The 17,816-nt window shown below is 44.2% G+C and overlaps 1 protein-coding gene across 1 annotated transcript; it reads right to left on the bottom strand.

The window, feature by feature from the left end:
- Positions 1 to 318: 318 nt before the first annotated feature.
- fbxl4 (F-box and leucine-rich repeat protein 4) lies at positions 319 to 17,448 on the bottom strand. The gene is made up of 9 exons (XM_079503106.1): positions 17,384 to 17,448; positions 13,162 to 13,827; positions 9,885 to 10,206; positions 8,592 to 8,836; positions 7,653 to 7,866; positions 5,038 to 5,109; positions 3,864 to 3,988; positions 2,123 to 2,310; positions 319 to 1,228 (listed from the first exon to the last, which is right to left on the bottom strand). The coding sequence occupies exons 2-9, from the start codon at positions 13,656 to 13,658 to the stop codon at positions 1,065 to 1,067; spliced, it is 1,827 nt and encodes a 608-aa protein (XP_079359232.1). The 5' UTR covers positions 13,659 to 13,827; positions 17,384 to 17,448; the 3' UTR covers positions 319 to 1,064.
- Between the last annotated feature and the right edge of the window lie 368 nt (positions 17,449 to 17,816).

Raw genomic sequence — 17,816 nt, 5'->3', positions numbered from 1 at the left:
TAATTTACACATCCTACCCGGGTCACGTCCCCCCGTCCCCCCGTCCCCCCCCCCCGTTCTTAATTCCCATAGATGTGTTTAATAAGAACTGTGTTCCAAAAATAAAACAAATGAGCCCGGCGGTTTGACTCATATGGATATGAAGAATCAACTGACTGATAAAACGCTAATGTTACTGATGCCACTGAACTAATGCCACTGAATATTTAAAAAAAATTGCCAGAAACAGACTGTATCAAATCTCTGCTGTTGGGAAGAAACCACCTATCTCCAAAATGTTTTCAGGAAATGAAAAATATATTTTTTTCAGTAAATTAAGAAAACCGTATATTTTGAAAACAAAGCAATACTGCCTCATCAAAGTTGATGTTGTACAATTACAATTTAGGCATTTAGCAGACACTCTTAATCCAGAGTGACTTTTTATATACCGTAGTTGTGACTTTATATATTGTCAATTACTTGCATGAGAGGGGGAGAGGTGGTGGACTTAGTTGCTTTAGCAACAGACAGTTTGAGGTTCCAATGGAGTTAAGAGGTTTTGTCCAAAGCGCTTTTTATTACTTTCCATTGGTTCAATGTTTTCGAAACAACACACAGACATAAAGAGGGTTAAAATAGCCCTGATTCATGTAAAAAAGTGGACTTAGGTGGTTTCCTCCCGACAGCAACTAAATATGAATGACTGACCATCATAAACGATACAGAGACACCTCCCTGACGATATCACCGGTACAGTTTGTTTATTTTTGGACCACAGTTCTTATATGAGAAGATTCTAAGATGACCCAAATGCTAAATTGTACTCATGTCTCCATAGAAAAATTACTTCTGTGACCCAGGGGATGAACGAGTGACGTCAGGACTTCGGGTACTGCATTGAGGTGAAAAGTTGGTCTTGTTTAAAAAAAATAAAAAGGCAAATAAAATGAACACTGCTTTGTCACAGTGGAATATTAGCGCTCCGTGCGGATGTACTCATGATGGAAAGGGCAGTTTAAAACGTATGCGAAGTAATCGCACTAAATACACGCTTCCTGGAGTGTAAGGACCTGAAGGCGGGGTCACTGGGTGAAGCTCTTCTTGATGTTGACTTTGGGGAAGAGGCCAGAGAGCTCCTGGACGACGCGCGTGTCTATCTGGGAGCAGAAGGACACGTCGAGCAGCAGCAGCTGTGGACACGACTGAAGGAGCTTCTTCAGCGAGGCAGCACTCACCATACGCGTGCCTTTGAAGTCACATAGCAAATATGGAATAGATGTAAATACTTTATATATACATACAATACAGTAACAACACACACACACACACACACACACACACACACACACACACACACACACACACACACACACACACACACACACACACACACACACACACACACACACACACACACACACACACACACACACACACACACACACAGTGTTGGGGGTCCTTCAAATGAATAAAGTTGGCAAAACCACTTAAATCCTAGCATCCCTATAATAATATGGGCATGTCATAATAGGCAAACATTTGGCAAACATAGCAGATCTATAAAGAGTTTATATAAATGGTTAAATGTGAAAAACCAAGAAGAGAATTGTCTTATTTGACTTCTAACCACGACAACAAGGATCTGGTCCCAACCCCACCTATAGAACAAACATGGGTAGATTCTCTTTCTACTGCGCTGCCACCAAAGTGTGGAATGCCCCAACACTATCCCTTAAAAAAAATCAGATCTCTGGCTTCCTTCAAAACAGGCCTGGAAATCCATCTTTCAAGGTGGCCAAAGGGGGAGGTAACCTCACTTTGAATGTGTTTGAACTACTGACTTAAGTGAATTGTGATTTCACATACAGTAGCAATGAGCAAACACAAAGTACAATGGTGGCAGTGGCTCAGGAGGTAAAGGCCATATTGGAAACCATCGACCCTCCTCATGGCTCCTTAAGCAAGACACTGAACTCCTAACTGTACCCCTAACAGGGGTACAGTTATTTTTATTTTGTTAGCAAAGGGTATTTCAGAAATTAAAACCATTTACCATTCAACACTTTCGTGAATTAATTCAATAGAGGTGTTAACTAGGATATCCATATGATAATGTGTTATCATGTGAATAAAGGCCTACCCAGGATGTCAAGGTGCTGCAGTGAGGAGCAGTTGGCAGCCAGCTCCTCCACGTCTGCGTCGCAGACGGTGCGGTTGGCAGTGAGGAAGAGCTTGCGCAGGCGCGGCAGATTGCGCGCCAGGTGCTGGAAGCATCCTGAGCTGCTCTGCAGCGTGGGACACCAGCCCAGGTCCAGCTCCTCCAGCAGTCTGGACAACACACAGGGAGAGAGAGAGAGAGAGGAGAGCACCCTAGGGCAGTGGTTTTCAACTAGTGGTCCAGGGACCACCAGTGGTCCTTGAAGGGATTCCAGGTGGTCCCCAGGTAAATGACGGAGAGTTGGTAACCACATTTTTGCACTAGGGCACTTAGTCTAGTCTTTGAGCTCAGTTGCCCATTCATAAACAATGGTCATCATCAAAGATGAAAGATTTGGTTTTGTGGTTTGTAGTTGTGGGAAATAAATAGTGGTTTGTGGTTGACAAATGCTGCTTAAAAGGGATATTTCACTGTAATTTTATCGTCTACTCAGTCTTATGTGAACACCTCACTCGACAGTTTTTAAGTTGCTCGATTTAGTATTTAGATATTTGAAATTAATTTTAGCTGCCCCGCCCGCTTCCTATACAAACCCATTGTAACTTCAAACTCCATTTTAACCATGATAGATTCATCGAAAACACCCGACCTTTTTTATGGTGACTGATACTGTCCTTCTAATACGTGAGGGGCGTGCTTTTTCATGTACTGTTTTCATTTATTTTTTATAATTATTTTGGAAAATGTGGCAGACCACGTAGTGCGACGGGGGAGACAAAAGATAAAACTGTCTGGGGTGTTCACATAAGCCTGAGTAGACGATAAAATGACCAAAAGTATTTTTGAAAGTGAAATGTCCCTTTAACATCATAGGAATATTCTAGATTCTTACCGGCACATTGGCCATTGCCCAAGGTTCTCAAACCTGGCTGGCTGGCGTTAGCCTCAGGCTCGTGGTTGGTTACAGAGGAAAACAACGAATGCCAGATACACATACCCATAGCCTTATTTAGTCACAAACACAACAAAAAAACAAAACAAATGGCAGGTACAGCTGGTGGGCCTTGCCCTCGTTAGTTCTGTGAGCAGTCAATAGCGGAAAACACCACTAGCACCACTAGCAGTTTTGGTTTCTCTGTGACTGGGTAAACACCAATGTTTCTGCGCAAACTGGTGAGCTGCTATATTTGCCCTATGGCCCCGTGGCTGGAACTGTATCAATCCCTGCACACAGGGCAAATAAAGTCTGGGTATGTGATTTCAGGGTAGCTACGTTTGGCTTTATCACTCCATCCTAGACAACGCGTCGCTTCGCGCCGTGTTGTGAGCTTGTAGATTGGCTATTTTCACCATTTCTTATACATTTGTTTTCTAATTTATGGCATTTCTTCGATTCTTTTTCTTTTATTTATGCATGAAATTACTTTGAAAAAGATTACAGAATTTGTTTTTAATTCAAGATGGGGATGTTTTTGAATGTTTTAGCTTTTAAATAAGTTAAAAAGTAAAACGTAGAAAAAGAAAATAAAGGGACCCATAAAAATGTGTCCGCGACCCAAATGGGTCCCGACCAAGCCCCCAGTGAAGCTCTCCAACGTTGGCCCTAGGGGTGGGTCTATCGCTCCGGTTCAGTCTCTATCATTTTATTACTCTATGGTCCCGACCCAGTGGGAACCAGTGCTGTATAGGAGACGGTCACTTGTGTCTAGTTGGTGTTGCCTACCTGCAGCCAGAGGCCAGCTCAGCCAGGCCTCGCTCTGTGAGGTTTCTGCAGCGCCACATGTCCAAGGAACGCAGCGAGCGACAGCGAGCACTCATCATACTGGCCACAACGTCATAGTCGTCAATCTGCAGAGGTTCAGTCAGGATGTCATACACAGGCTCAAATAATGATGAAATCGACAATAAATCAGACAGTCGGTGTCAATAAGAATGGATGGGTGGGAGATGTGAGTGAAGAGTGGCTGAGCACATCGAGCAGATGAAAACAGTGAATAACAAAGAACTCTTTTGTGTAAGGTATACTGTAGCAACAACAAAAAATCACACACGTGTGAAGTAAGGGGCGCTCTTATCATCATACATCATCACGCCGGCAAATCACAATTTGCATTCTCACTTTTCCGTCTTCACTTTTCTGTTCTCACTTTTTATCCTCAATCCTTTGCTCAGCCAATCAAATCATCGCTAAGGGGTACACACAAACAGACAAAGCTGGGCATAGGAGGGGCTAGCGTCCCTCAAAAAGAAAAAAAAAAGCATTTATTTTGTATCAAAGCATATGCTATATATATATATATATATATATATATCTCTCTCAATGCAGTCCAGATTCTGTCGGATACTGTTCACTTCCTTCAAATGAGCAATATAAATGCCAACAGCCCAGTGGCATAATAGTATGCCAACTTTATTTGGCATGGCCTATTTTCACGTGTTTTATCGTCATCAGTGCGAGATGAAAGTGCAAATGAATTATTGCCACACCATTATGTCTTTGGCATCCTTAGGACTAGTGTATCTGCAACAACGGGCTGTGCCACATGGAAAGTTGTGCAGCTGGCAGACTGCAAATAAAATCTTCCTGGGTTGGTGAAAACAAAGCACATTTCATTTCATCACACTAAAACGGCACCAATAAACATAATTCATAAGGCTGGCCATGTCAGAACTATTTATTTACCATAGATAACTGGCTTTTGTTATGGAGAGAATTTGTATAAAATGTTCTGAACCTCTGGATAGCTTTGGCCAGCCCTGTGTGTGTGTGTGTGTGTGTGTGTGTGTGTGTGTGTGTGTGTGTGTGTGTGTGTGTGTGTGTGTGTGTGTGTGTGTGTGTGTGTGTGTGTGTGTGTGTGTGTGTGTGTGTGTGTGTGTGTGTGTGTGTGTCATCTCACCCTCACACAGCTCCCGAGGTTGAGGTGTCTCAGCTCTATACAGAAGGCCAGGATGCTCAGAACTGCCGTTTGCTGCAGAGACATCGAGATTAAGGTGCAGAGACTTAGATTAGATTTCATTAACCGAGCAAACATTCTATAATACTACATATATTCAAGTTAACTAGGGGGGCCCTGACGGCCTCCTCCCGTCAGTGATGGGAGAAGGAAGTGACGGACGGCCGTCGGGACCAAAACCTCATAACTACCCTCTCTGTAACCAACAACATTTCAGCACTGGGTGAGTATTTGCTGATATGAAAGTTCTTTCACATTCTGCACTGCAGCAAACGTGATGCTGCTGATGAATGAGCTTGTAGTAGGTACATATTTGGCCAAAGTAACTATAAAACCGTGCCAGAACCGTCCCCAATGGTCCAAATTACCCGACAAATAACCGATTTCCGCACACGCTCGCGTGCGTGTAAGGGCCCCTTTCATTCTAAGAACCCATGGCTGATGAAGCCTAATTACGCCACTGTCTCAGAGTTAAATTAACACACTTTAATGTTACTGTGTAAAAATTAGGTTGGTGTGACAGGATAACAGAAAAAACTGACAAACTGGAATCTTCTCTAAAAACAACTGTGGTGTCTTGCCAAAAAAAAAGAAAGAATAAAAGGAAGAGGGGGAAAAAAGCTCAACCTCGTCTGTCGTATGTGAAGACATGTTTTTTTTTTAAAGAATGCCCTACTTCAAACAATACAGCACAAATGTAGACCTACAAGCCCACAACGCGTCACGATGCAACACATTGTGAGCTTGTAGATCTACTAATTTCACTATTTAATATATATTTTTATTAATTCAATAATAACTTTCAGAAGAAGGCCGATGCACACCTCAAAGGTTAGGTGGGTGTAGCACAAAAAGTGCAAATGTTCAGAAGGAGATCTCTGAGAATGAAATCAAAGGAAGTTCCGGTCTAACGTCCAAAAGGTCGACCTAATAAAGAGCAGTGTGCGGGACCTCTTTCTTTGATTTCATTAGCAGAGATCATCATCACCTTCATTTATACTCAGAAGTTGAGGGCAAGCCCTCATTTTCAATGTAGCCGAGGTTACAATCCACAAAATACAGACAAATACATCCAACACAATACAGTATAAATCAGGGTAAATTACAAAGGAACTTTATGCAGATTGCAGAACATCCTGCATAAATAAAAGGTTTCCGCTCGAAAGTGACAATATGATAAATCAACAAATAGCTCTCGTCTCGTCATGTCCTCGAATATACCTCTTTTAACTGATTTGCCTTCTTCTGTCTGGAACACAAATGCAGCCACTCAACAGCATCAGTGTAATGTGATCCAGCACATCACAATGTTTGTACGCCTCTTCACAAGAGTCAAGCGTGGCGGCGAGGCCATGGAGCTCTTCAGATACAGATACCAGAGATCGACATCAAACCGCCTGTACGTGTAACTCGGTGGCAGGAGAAAGTGTTAGACATGACACGGTCCTCTGTGAAAGTCTCATATCGTGTGTGTGTGTGTGTGTGTGTGTGTGTGTGTGTGTGTGTGTGTGTGTGTGTGTGTGTGTGTGTGTGTGTGTGTGTGTGCGGTCTCTTGCTGGCATCTTTATAAATGCCTTTCTCCTGCGAGAGAGCTATTTAATTAGAGCAGTGACAGGGTAATGACAGTTGAGGTGTTAGACAGACACAGCCTGCTCTGTTTCTGTTTCAGTAAACAACGTGAAGCCTGCGCCCCGGACTCACCGCAGAAACACTACACCCCCCGCCCCTCCGCCACACCACTAGCTGGGCCAGCTGCCGCTGGAGAGCATCGAAATGTGACAAAAGGCAGAGGGAAAAACGCTGAGGCGCATCAAATAAGACGGGGCAGGTCTGAACGTGAAACAGCTATGTGTCTTGTAAGGGACCCTGCCGAGCTGACAAATGATGACAACAAAGAATTAGCCTCGCCCAACCCGCAACACGTATACCTTCCAGGGTTCATACGAGTTATCTGCTGTACTTCTTAACCTTTACGTTAAGCACGCCAACTACACGCACACGTCGTCTATATAGGAGATGAATTGTGATCCTATTGTCTTTCAATCAAACTCTATTTCCAAGACAGAGCAGGTATTTATTTTTCTTGGACAGGCCTTTGATTTTACAGAACATGATTTTTTCTAAGCTCAGGCATGAAGACAATTTCCACTATTAAAGAAATGGACTGTGTGACAGTGCGAGTGTGACTGCTCCCTTCAAACGTCAGAATTTAGAAAGTAAACAAAGGTAACTCTTTGTTTAGAAAAAGCAGTATTATATGTCCATTTCTACAAACGTTCACCCCCCGAATTCAACCAGTATATATCATTGTTTTTCATAAATTAACACCCTGGCCGAGTTCCTGTGGGTCTGGAACTTCCGGGGACCCCCCGGGGACCCCCACACGGAGTTGCAACACTCACTTCACACAGGTGTGATTCTTTGCATCTATATACTGTATTACTGTCTGTCACCCAGTTGTACCAAAGAACACCTTGTTGGAGATTTCTACTCTGGCCAAATAGATGTGCTCCTTCTTTCTGGGAAAACAACAGTGTTGACCATAAGACCTACTGTACCTCTATCTTGGTACGGTAGAGGACCAGCCTGCGGAGGCGCGTCAGCTTGGAGATGTGGGTGAAGGCCTGCGGTTGGAGCCGGTCACAGGAGGACAGGTTGAGCTCCCGCAGCCGCGGGCAGGCCTGGGAGATGACCTCCAGACAGGGCTCCGACAGGAAGTGACAGCACGACAGCTCCAGACACACCAGGCTCAGGCCACACGCCTTCATGAAACTAGAGAGAGAGAGAGAGATGTGAAACACTGTAAGACTCAATGACCTTCATGACAGCAGGGGAGCATATCATCGCTGTTAGGCAGAAACCTTTTTGTTTTGGTAAATGAATGCTTTAAGCCTCAGAGGAACCAGTTGCACCGCCTCGCAGTAAGTTAAAACTTAAAGCCTAGTAACAGCTTAAATGGCTTGACGTAAAAGCCATTTAAGCTAAAACTAGGCTTTAAGTTTAAACTTAGTGTGAGGTTGTGCAACTGGCTCCAGGGCTTTTATTGTGTTTTCATCCTGTGTCTGTGATAGTGTGTTAGCTATGTTGTGGAGGTGCTGATGTGCACTTCCCTTTCATCACCAAATAAATTCATCAAATAAATTCATCCACGCCCTACAAAATGAACAAAAACGAACAAAAACGTACCACGTACAAATTATCATTAATTGTGAGCTTGTAGATCTGCTATTTTTGAAAACTTTGGAAAGTGAATGTGGTTAAGTGTGTCAGTCTGTGTCCATTTTGGTTTTGGACAAACACGGTTTCCACTCAACATGTACTGTAGAAGACTTAAACCACATGAACGCCAGTCTGCTGTCATTCATTCTAAAAAACAACAACACCACAATGCAAGGGGCTCTGCTGCTGTGTGCACTATCTAACTTTCTTTGTTTAGACCGACCCTCTTTCAGTCCTCGGCAATGGGGGGCGAGCATCACCATGACAAGGCCTCTGACCTGCTGAAACCGGTAAAGGTGAGAGTCCCTCGGTTGCCGGTCCAGGACAGGTTGAGCCTCTGGAGGAGGGTGCAGCGGCCCTGCAGGTGTCCCAGCGAGGCGTCACTCAGCCGGGCCCAGTAGGGCTGCAGACTGAGATGGGTGTACTGCAACGGGTCACAACAGTGCTGGTAGAGCAGCTTACAGCTCTGGGCCAGGCGACACAGGTCTGGAAGGGACAGGTGGCTCAGTATCAGCTGGATCAGCTGCGGACAGGCCGGGGCGGAGGGGGGGGGGGAGGCGCAGGGGGGGAGAAGGGATGAGACACAGGGGAGGAGAGGAAAGGGACAGTTGAAGAGGACGGCAGAAGGTGGAAAAGAGGGTGGAAGGGAGGAGAGGATAAGAGGGGAGATAAAGAGACAGAAGAGGAGACACGGGAAAGACAAAACAAGGTGAGGAGAAGGGAAAGGTTACTGTGAGTTGTGAGCGTGCTCTCAGGCAGGTCTAAATAACAACGGGGGAAGTGGTTATTATCTGGAACACTGAGCATTGATCTTACAATCAGCGTGGCTGTGAGTCGGCTTGTTTGTGCATTGTGCACCCCTCTCAGAAGGAGGGGAGACGACTGTGTGCCTGTGTGTGTGCGTGCACCGACAGCGAATAAACAATGCACGGCACTCCAACCAGGTATCAGCTGACAGATAATAGCTATATTGTGTTTCTGAAACAAACACACATGCAGCGGTTGTGAAGAGTGCTGTTAATGGCAGCGGTTTGGACAGGAGATAAGAAAAACAATATCTGCCGAAACCACTGGTGTTTTTTTGAAAACTCGTCTCAGACAACACGATACGTCTCCAAGGCATGAAAATTGCTCTGTTCGCGAATACAAGCTCAAATATCAGAATGGGCTTGAGCCAGACTGTGTGTGTGTGCGTGTGCGTGTGCGTGTGTGTGTGTGTGTGCAAATGTGTAGATACTGGATATAATAATTAGGGATGTCCCGATCATGTTTTTTTTTCTCCCGATCCGATTCCAATCATTTGATATTGAGTATCTGCCAATACCGATTTTTCCTGATCTGATTTATATTTTTATTATAGAACACTTATGCCATATCACAATATCCAAAATCACAGACAATATCCAGTCTAACATCATGATATTTATATAATATTGATACTAGGGATGTCTCCTGATGCGATTCAATCATTTGAAAATGATGTGATCGCCCCCGATTTCCGAATCACGTGATCGGATCAACCCTAATAATAACCTAGATATAAATGTACCGTTCTGACATATAAGAATCACCTCATAGGGGAGTTTGTCAAAGTAGCCATTGCCCGTGTTGGCTCCCTGTCTGAAGGGGCCTGCCAGGTCGGACAGCTCGTCCTCGCTGTCGCTCAGGTCGTTCATGTCGATCAGGGGCATCTTGTAGAGCGACAGGATGGGCCTCTCCTTCACGCCACGCAGGATGACGGCGTCCAGCTCCGTGTAGTACTCCAGCAGGGAGCTGTTGACCTCCAGGCGCAGCAGGTTGGTGGGGAAGCTCAGCTGCTTGATGCTGGGGGAGAACTGGCGAGCCTGAGGGGTCATGACCTTTGCGGGCTCCCCAGACCACAGCACCTCCCACCTGGACAGTGGGGCGAGAGTGAAGAGGTGTTATCAAGACAACAAACAGCTGATGTAATCAGAGCAGAGCCGTTTGCCAGCCAGATTCATTCGGATCGATGCAATGTGAAAGCTTGAATACAGTTGAATGAATAAAGTGTACTCGGGTGCGAAAGAATCAAGGCCATTGTGAATCATGGCCAGCGGGGACCAGGCAATCGTATTCGGGAGCAGTTTGGATCAAACAGACTCAGTGTGAATCTGCCCTTAGTTGGAATGAGTTGAGAGCCACTTGTTCCCCCTAATGGTACTAAAGGATTATGACTTTCTCAGGGTGGTGTTAAGAGAGGTCTAGGTGTATGTTTACCATCCATTCAGAAACCATACAATACCAGCAATCATGCAACAGCAAACTATCAAGGAGAAAGATGAACATCAATGTTTTCAAATAGTCCACACAGAGGTTCATAAATTGCTTAAATTAATACCAACAATGCATAAAACGATGTGGAAAGAGTTATGGACAAAATCTTAGTATTAAGTATTTCATAAATTACGATAACGGTACAAAGACATAAACCGAAAACAAACCAAATACAGCAAAATCTAACTAGGTACAATACATGCAAATCCTAAACAAACAAACATGTGCGTAAAAATAAATAGAACACTGATTTCCCAGATAAGTTCCTCTGGTAAGGTGTTTACAAGACTAGGGACTGGAACAGCAAAGGCCGCACCATGTTAGAAAACCTCTGCTCAGCATTATTGAACTCAACAACTTTTTTTCCCTCTCACAAAGATTTAAGAAGTCTTGGGAGTGGGGGGAGTTGTCTGGCTGATTTAAGCAGCATAATTTAGAGCATGGATTCCCAAACTTTTAAGGTCCATTTTACAGCCAAAAGATACATATAGTAGGTGTCTTATTTTTCCTCAAACAAATGTGTCCCGACTCCCCACTCATTGTTTGGAAATTAACACTTTTTATGCTGTGCACTTTTTTCAAAATAAAAAGGTGCTATATAGTGCACAGCAGATTAGGCAGATTTTACTCTGAAAAGCCCCGCCTTCCATTTCCCCCCAAAACCGGGAGCAGTGGCGAAGCTATCGACGGTGCAACCGGTGCAATGCACCGGGGCCCGGCCCCCCAGGGGGCCGATGAAGGGGGAAGGGGGGAAAAAAGAGTCAAGACGACGGTGAAAAGAAAGCCTGGTTACCGAGGCTACTCGGTTGCAGGAAGAGTAACATCAAGGATTCGGCGGTGATGTCACTGACTGACTGGTTTCAAGAGACCACCCTGTGGAACCCTGAGCTTCATGTCTGCACTATTTCCGTGTTGCATAACAGTGACATCACTGTCCAGTCCTTCTGGGTATCTTTACCGCAGCCTTGTTTCAACGCGTGTTCATGCAGCAGGCAGCAGCACAACAAAGCTCAGCTGTAGCCTATTTTGTCATGCTCAGTCGCACTAATGAAAAACTAGATGGGATTATTATGTCATATCACCATTCAAGAAGATGTAACCCAGGTAAAGTAATCCGTCACTCTGCAAGTTTAACTTGCAGAGTTTTATCTATCTGTCCAAAGTCATTTCTGATAGCCTGCAGCCCTCAGTGCACTCTTACAGATACAGTAGGCTACAGATTGATTGAAAGTGAAACATGCATACAGATTGATTGAAACATACAAAAAAGAAGCCCACCTCCACACACACACACACACACACACACACACACACACACACACACACACACACACACACACACACACACACACACACACACACACACACACACACACACACACACACACACACACACACACACACACACACACACACACACACACACACACACACAATATTTTGTTTAGGGGGCCTAAACTAAATATTTGCACTGGGGCTTTCGCCGCTGACCGGGAGGTATAATGTTCCATTACTACCTCGTAAGTCTGATCTCTCTTTAGAAGCGCTAATAGAGCGCCGAAGTCCTGACATCACTCGCTCATGGAAGCTTTTCTCTATGGAGAATAACATGGGGTCCTCTTAAAATCATCTCAATAATTGTGGTCCAAAAATAAACAAACTGTCTCTGCGATATTGTCTGGGAGGAGTCTCTGTATCATTTACGACAGTCAGTCACTCATATTTCATACAGTCCGTTTCTAGCGAATATTGTACTAATTCAGCAGCAGTAACAATAGCGTTTTCTCTCAGTCAGTCGATTCTTCATATCCATAGTAGTGAAACTGCCTGGATGATTTGTTTATTTTTCAAACACAGTTCTTATATGAGATCTAATAGCCTTGGCTCAATGACACCACTCGCGCCGCCAGACGAGAATGTGGAAAGGCGGAGCGCAGGTGGAAAAGTGACAAGCTCCACACATCATATGACATCCTCAAAACCTGCTGGAAAACGTATCAAATTACTGTCAAGGCTGAAAAAAACTAATATTTCTCTGATATATATATTTTTTTATTACTGCTTTGCCTAATTGTACAGCACTTTGGTCAACTTTGTTGTTTTAAATGTGCTCTATAAATAAAATTGGATTGGATTGGATAGGGGGATCTAAAATCCCCCTATGGGGTTTACAATGCAAATAAAAAGTACATGAACCTGTGGACTTAGTGCCCTCTACCGATATTGACGTCAGACTTTGGTGCTCTATATTCCAAAGGAGATGGTTGGTTAAGATTGGTTAAGTCAGAAATTAGGACAGAACACCAGCATGAGCCTTCTGATCAAAACCATGGAAAGCGCCGTAGATTCAGAGATAATACTGTAGCAAGTTTTGTCGGCCCGTAAACGAGTGAATGGCTGGGAGCTCGTCAAAAAATGGATTTTAGTGATCCAGTTTCATACCGGATTAAAAAGGGCCTAAAGACGTCTCAGGCCTCCTACGGGTGTAACTATAAAGACGTGTGGGGACATCCTGGGCATAATAAGGGCTAAGAACGTTGTCCCTGCCTTTACCTGATGTCAGTGGGAGGGTTCTGGGAGAAGGGGTTGAGGGAACAGGCCAGGATCTGGACAATGGCCCCGGGGTAGTAGGTCTCCAGCACCTCCACCGCCGACGGATAGACAGGCTCCTCGAAGGCCAGCTCGATGTAGTCCCGGCTGTGGAAGCTCTTGGGCGTTCGGCGGAAGGGCGGGGGGGCGCTGGCACACTGCTCCCACCAAGTGCCGTAGGCCCTGAACACGGCCGTCTGCGTGAAGTCCCCGGAGCTGGGGTAGACGTTGGGCACGCCCGCCAGGTTCCACATGGTGTAGGACATGCTGTTCTCGCTGCCGTAGTGCGAGCTGAAGTCCAGCACCTCCTTGGCATACTGCGTCACCTCCACGCTGACCGGCAGGGCCGTCCGCTGACCGGACTCCACGGCCCGCCGACTGTTCAGAGCCTCGCCGCGCGTCCCGCTCCTGGAGCGGCGCCGCAGACAGATATAGTAAAACATGCTCAGGAGGGTTAGCATAGGGAACTGTGGGGGATTGGGGAGTGGGCAGGAGGGAAAGGATGTTGGGATAGGGGGAGGGGGAGGGGGGGAGAGAGAGCAGCCGGACCCGCAACTTGATCACACTGGCTCAAGGGTCGGGTTCTACAAAGCGCAGTCTAGAGACTCAGCTGCATGCATGACGGTTGACCTGTAGGTTAGAGAGAGACAAACATAGCCAGGAGTGAGTGAGAACAGCAAGACAAAGGCAGGTCTGATTTGCTTTAGAGTGTGAATCCTGCTTGGTAACTACAGTACTACTGTCATCCTTGAATATTATCTAGCAGGAAGGAAGCTTTCTGAAATTCAATCGCCACCTTATTACTATAGGCAGTAAAAAATAACAATGGCCACTTGCTAGGCTCTATTACTAACTACTATGGTAACTTGTAAATACAGCATTCCTATAATGCTATTATATGAAGCAGGTACAGTCACAATGAACAAACACATTCCTTTTAACTACAATGAACAGCTATGCAGAGGCAAGGAAGCAACCAGGTGCTCAGGAGGTGTGCAGGTATAAAAAATGTAAATAGTAAAAAGGTGCTCCTGGGATCAATCGGGATAACACATCTATAGAACAAAGCGGAGATCCGGGCACACTTAAAGGTTAAAAAGGAGGAAAACTTTATTCAACCGACATGTTTCGACCTATACGGTCTTCATCAGGGCTGCTATGAGCTGCTATGAGCTGCTATGATTCATATATTCACTGTCATTGTTGTTTGTCTATTCCAAATCCTGCCAAGACAATATGACATGTTTGAATAACAACGTTTGGCCTTTTGTTCTTTTTTTTTCACCAATTGCATCACTTTGCTGCACTTCACATTGGAACTAAAATGATTTTGTACTAGAACAAAACATTTTCATAGGACAAAAGCTACAGTCACCATGGTTACCCGTGTCACCCAATAGCTATCTTGCTCAGGTTGGGAAAGCATGCATCAGTATTGAGGACCAATCCTGATAATAACACACTGAAGATGAGTAGATTGAGTACTGTACATAAATCAAATCAGATGTTCAGCAGGTCAGAATAAAAACATTGTTATACAAGTCAAATAACATGTCAGTGAGTGTAAACACTTCACAATGACTCACACACAATGACTCACACTGGCTTTTAGTGAAAACGTGGCCTGGTTTGGCATTTTGTGTACAGACTATTAGTGACGTAACTTAGATCAGTGGTTCCCAAAGTGGGGTCCGGGACCCCCAGGGGTCCTTGATGGAGTTCCAGGGGGTCCCCAGCTAAATGATAGTTTAAATTAACATTGGTTTTACAATATAAATTGGGGGATAGAAATGCCATTTAATGGTGGTCCGTAGACTAATGCATGTCAAACTGAGGGTCCTTGGAATTAAACGGCTTGAGAATCACTGCTATAGAGCCTTCTCTCATGGGAGTCCTTGGCAAATCTTTTCAAATGGGGGTCTGTGGGCTAATTAGTGTCAATTTGGGGGTCCTTGACATCAAAAAGGGAACCACTGACTTAGATAACAGTCCAACATTGGTAAACTCTCCAGAGTCAGACTGACGGAGAAACTAAAGGTAAAGATCAGTACGCTGTGCACACAGCCAGAATGATTAGGACTCATACCAGAGATGTGATGTGAGATCATGAGGTTTCTACTGTACATTCTGAATATAGGCCCACTTTGTTCCTTAGCCTTGGACCAAGTCTGACTTTTTCTTTTGTAGAAAGCAAAAGTGAGAATCGATAAAATGCATCTATGATAGGATCATTGATCCTTTGTTCCTTTTAATCAGTAGACACTATGGATCGACGGATTATTGGCTTGGCAGATATATCAGCACCGATATCATGTTATCATCATTATTGTATTTTTTTAAAGGTTTGTTTTGAGCTTTTCTGCCTTCATTGGAATCGAACACGCAACGCGCTAGTGTCAGGCCAGAGCCCATATGTGGCATGCGCCTGGACCGCGAGGCCAGTGGGCGGTAATACCGATTTTGCAGATATTTCACCAATATTTCGGACAATATAGTCTATTCAAAGAGGCATAAATGTGCTCCTCTCTGCATCTAGTGCTGTTGAATGGGAGTAGTCCACTGATACAATATACATTTGTTCATTATTATTATTTTTTTTCAGTTCAATTTATAAGAAATGTTGTTCAAATAGGAGCTCCCTACACTGGAGTTGATCAATATTAATAAATGCATTTAAATAATTCTGTTTTGTGTTACTGTCAATTTTGACAATTAAAAAATAATAATTGAAATGAATACATTTACATTACATCAGCTTTTAATATCGGCTATCGGTCTCTTTGATCACAACTAATCGGTATCGGCCCATAATGGGTCGATCCCTATAGTAGACACTCGACAACATAAATATTCTAAAGTTTATTTCCTGTTGCAGTTCAGTTGTTTCAATGTTTGTGAATATCAGTAGAGTAGCTGACAGGAAATAAACCCAAGCTGTTCCCTAATCCCTTCCCTATCCACATATCCACTGACAAGGTCCTATACGAGAGCTATAATTCACAATCATAATGACTGTATGATATTAAGCAGTTGTTGTTGTTAATCTATTCCTTTATCAGCAAGCATTGCATTTTAGCATATAGTCTATAAACGTCTTTAAATGTTCAGATTAATTGAAAATGGAGGACCCTGATGTAAACAAGTCTTAGTGCTTTTCCTGGTTATATCCTCAGTAGCAGTTTTTGTATTGACCTGTACTTTCTTTTGAACTGTACCCATTTTACAAACTGTGAATACAATTTCCAATCAATCTATCAGCAGCAGATCTAGACTAACCACCACAGATAGATACTATATTAACTCGTGATGATGATGATGATGATGATGATGATGATGATAAGCAATGCGGCTGCTATGGTGCTGCCCCAAATGTTTCCTGTCAGACAAATACCATCCTCCTATTCTCCGCGGGCCCATAAAGCTATTTAACTAGCTGGCTTAGTGCCCTATAGTCAACACAGTTACACAGATATAGATCAATGGCATTAGCACAGCAAACATCAACATAGTATATATAACAACAAGCAACACAGGGGGGGAAACATTCACCTACTGTCTGCTTATCTGCAGAAAAGGGAGCGGACTCTATCAGCCGAATGCATTACGCTCAGTACTACACTGTGTTAGCCCATATGTTAGCTGGCTAGGGTACACACACTACAGCCGAGCTGTCAAAACACATCGCATTGAGATGACTGGGTTTGGTTTGGCTTATAGCTTTAGCTAGCGACGTTTAACTAACAATCGCCGACGAAATAAAGCGCATTGAACTCACGGTAAGCGCAGGTCATATGCGTGATTGTAATCAAACTGTCTCCTTTCCATTTCAGATGTTGTTTCTACCATGAAAGACACACATTCTGTAATGTTGTTGTTCACCAGATATCAACATCCGGTCAGTGTGTTCATTATGAACCAATGCATCATGGGAGTAGTAGTTCCCATGTTTCTCACAGAGCCCAGACTGGTTTTTCCAAGTCATTTGGACAAATAAATAGATAATATTATAGTGCATTAATTGGTAACATATTATTGCTTAATTTTCTTCATACGAAAAACTGTCAAGAAGTGGCTCAAACAAAGCTCACGAGTCGCTGACACTAGGAAATAAACGTGGATGGATGCAAGCTGCAACATTGAATCTCTAAATGTCCGATCTGCTTATTAAACATATCGTTAAACTCACCAACATTGCAGCTGTACATGAAGCTTGAATTGGCCTCTCTCAATCTGCAAAGCGTTTGTTTCATAAAAATCCACCGTAGACATGTTATGAGCTACTTTCTGTCAAGAAATTCTGTGCAGGTGAGGTGATGTGTGGACTTTGTGGAGTGTTGGGAGTTTGGAAGCACTCGTTTCAACTCATCGTGCTGCTGCTCCAGACGGTAACAGGTCATCTCTCCCCTTTGCCAACTCGCCCCGCGAAAAGTGAAGACGGCTCGCCCCGGAATTTCGAAAAGTGAAGACGGCTCGCCCCAAGCCGTGGATAGCTCGCCCCCAAAGCGTGGATATATCGCCCCACCGCGTAGATATCTCGCCCCACAGCACGGATATCTCGCTTGGGGGAGTTGGCAAAGGGGCGAGCCGTCTCGTATTCAGACCACTAGACAGTAGACAAT

The sequence above is a fragment of the Electrona antarctica genome (genome assembly GCF_951216825.1).
Source record: "Electrona antarctica genome assembly, chromosome: 6".
NCBI lineage: Eukaryota > Metazoa > Chordata > Actinopteri > Myctophiformes > Myctophidae > Electrona > Electrona antarctica.
This window is presented reverse-complemented; position numbering and strand designations above follow the sequence as displayed.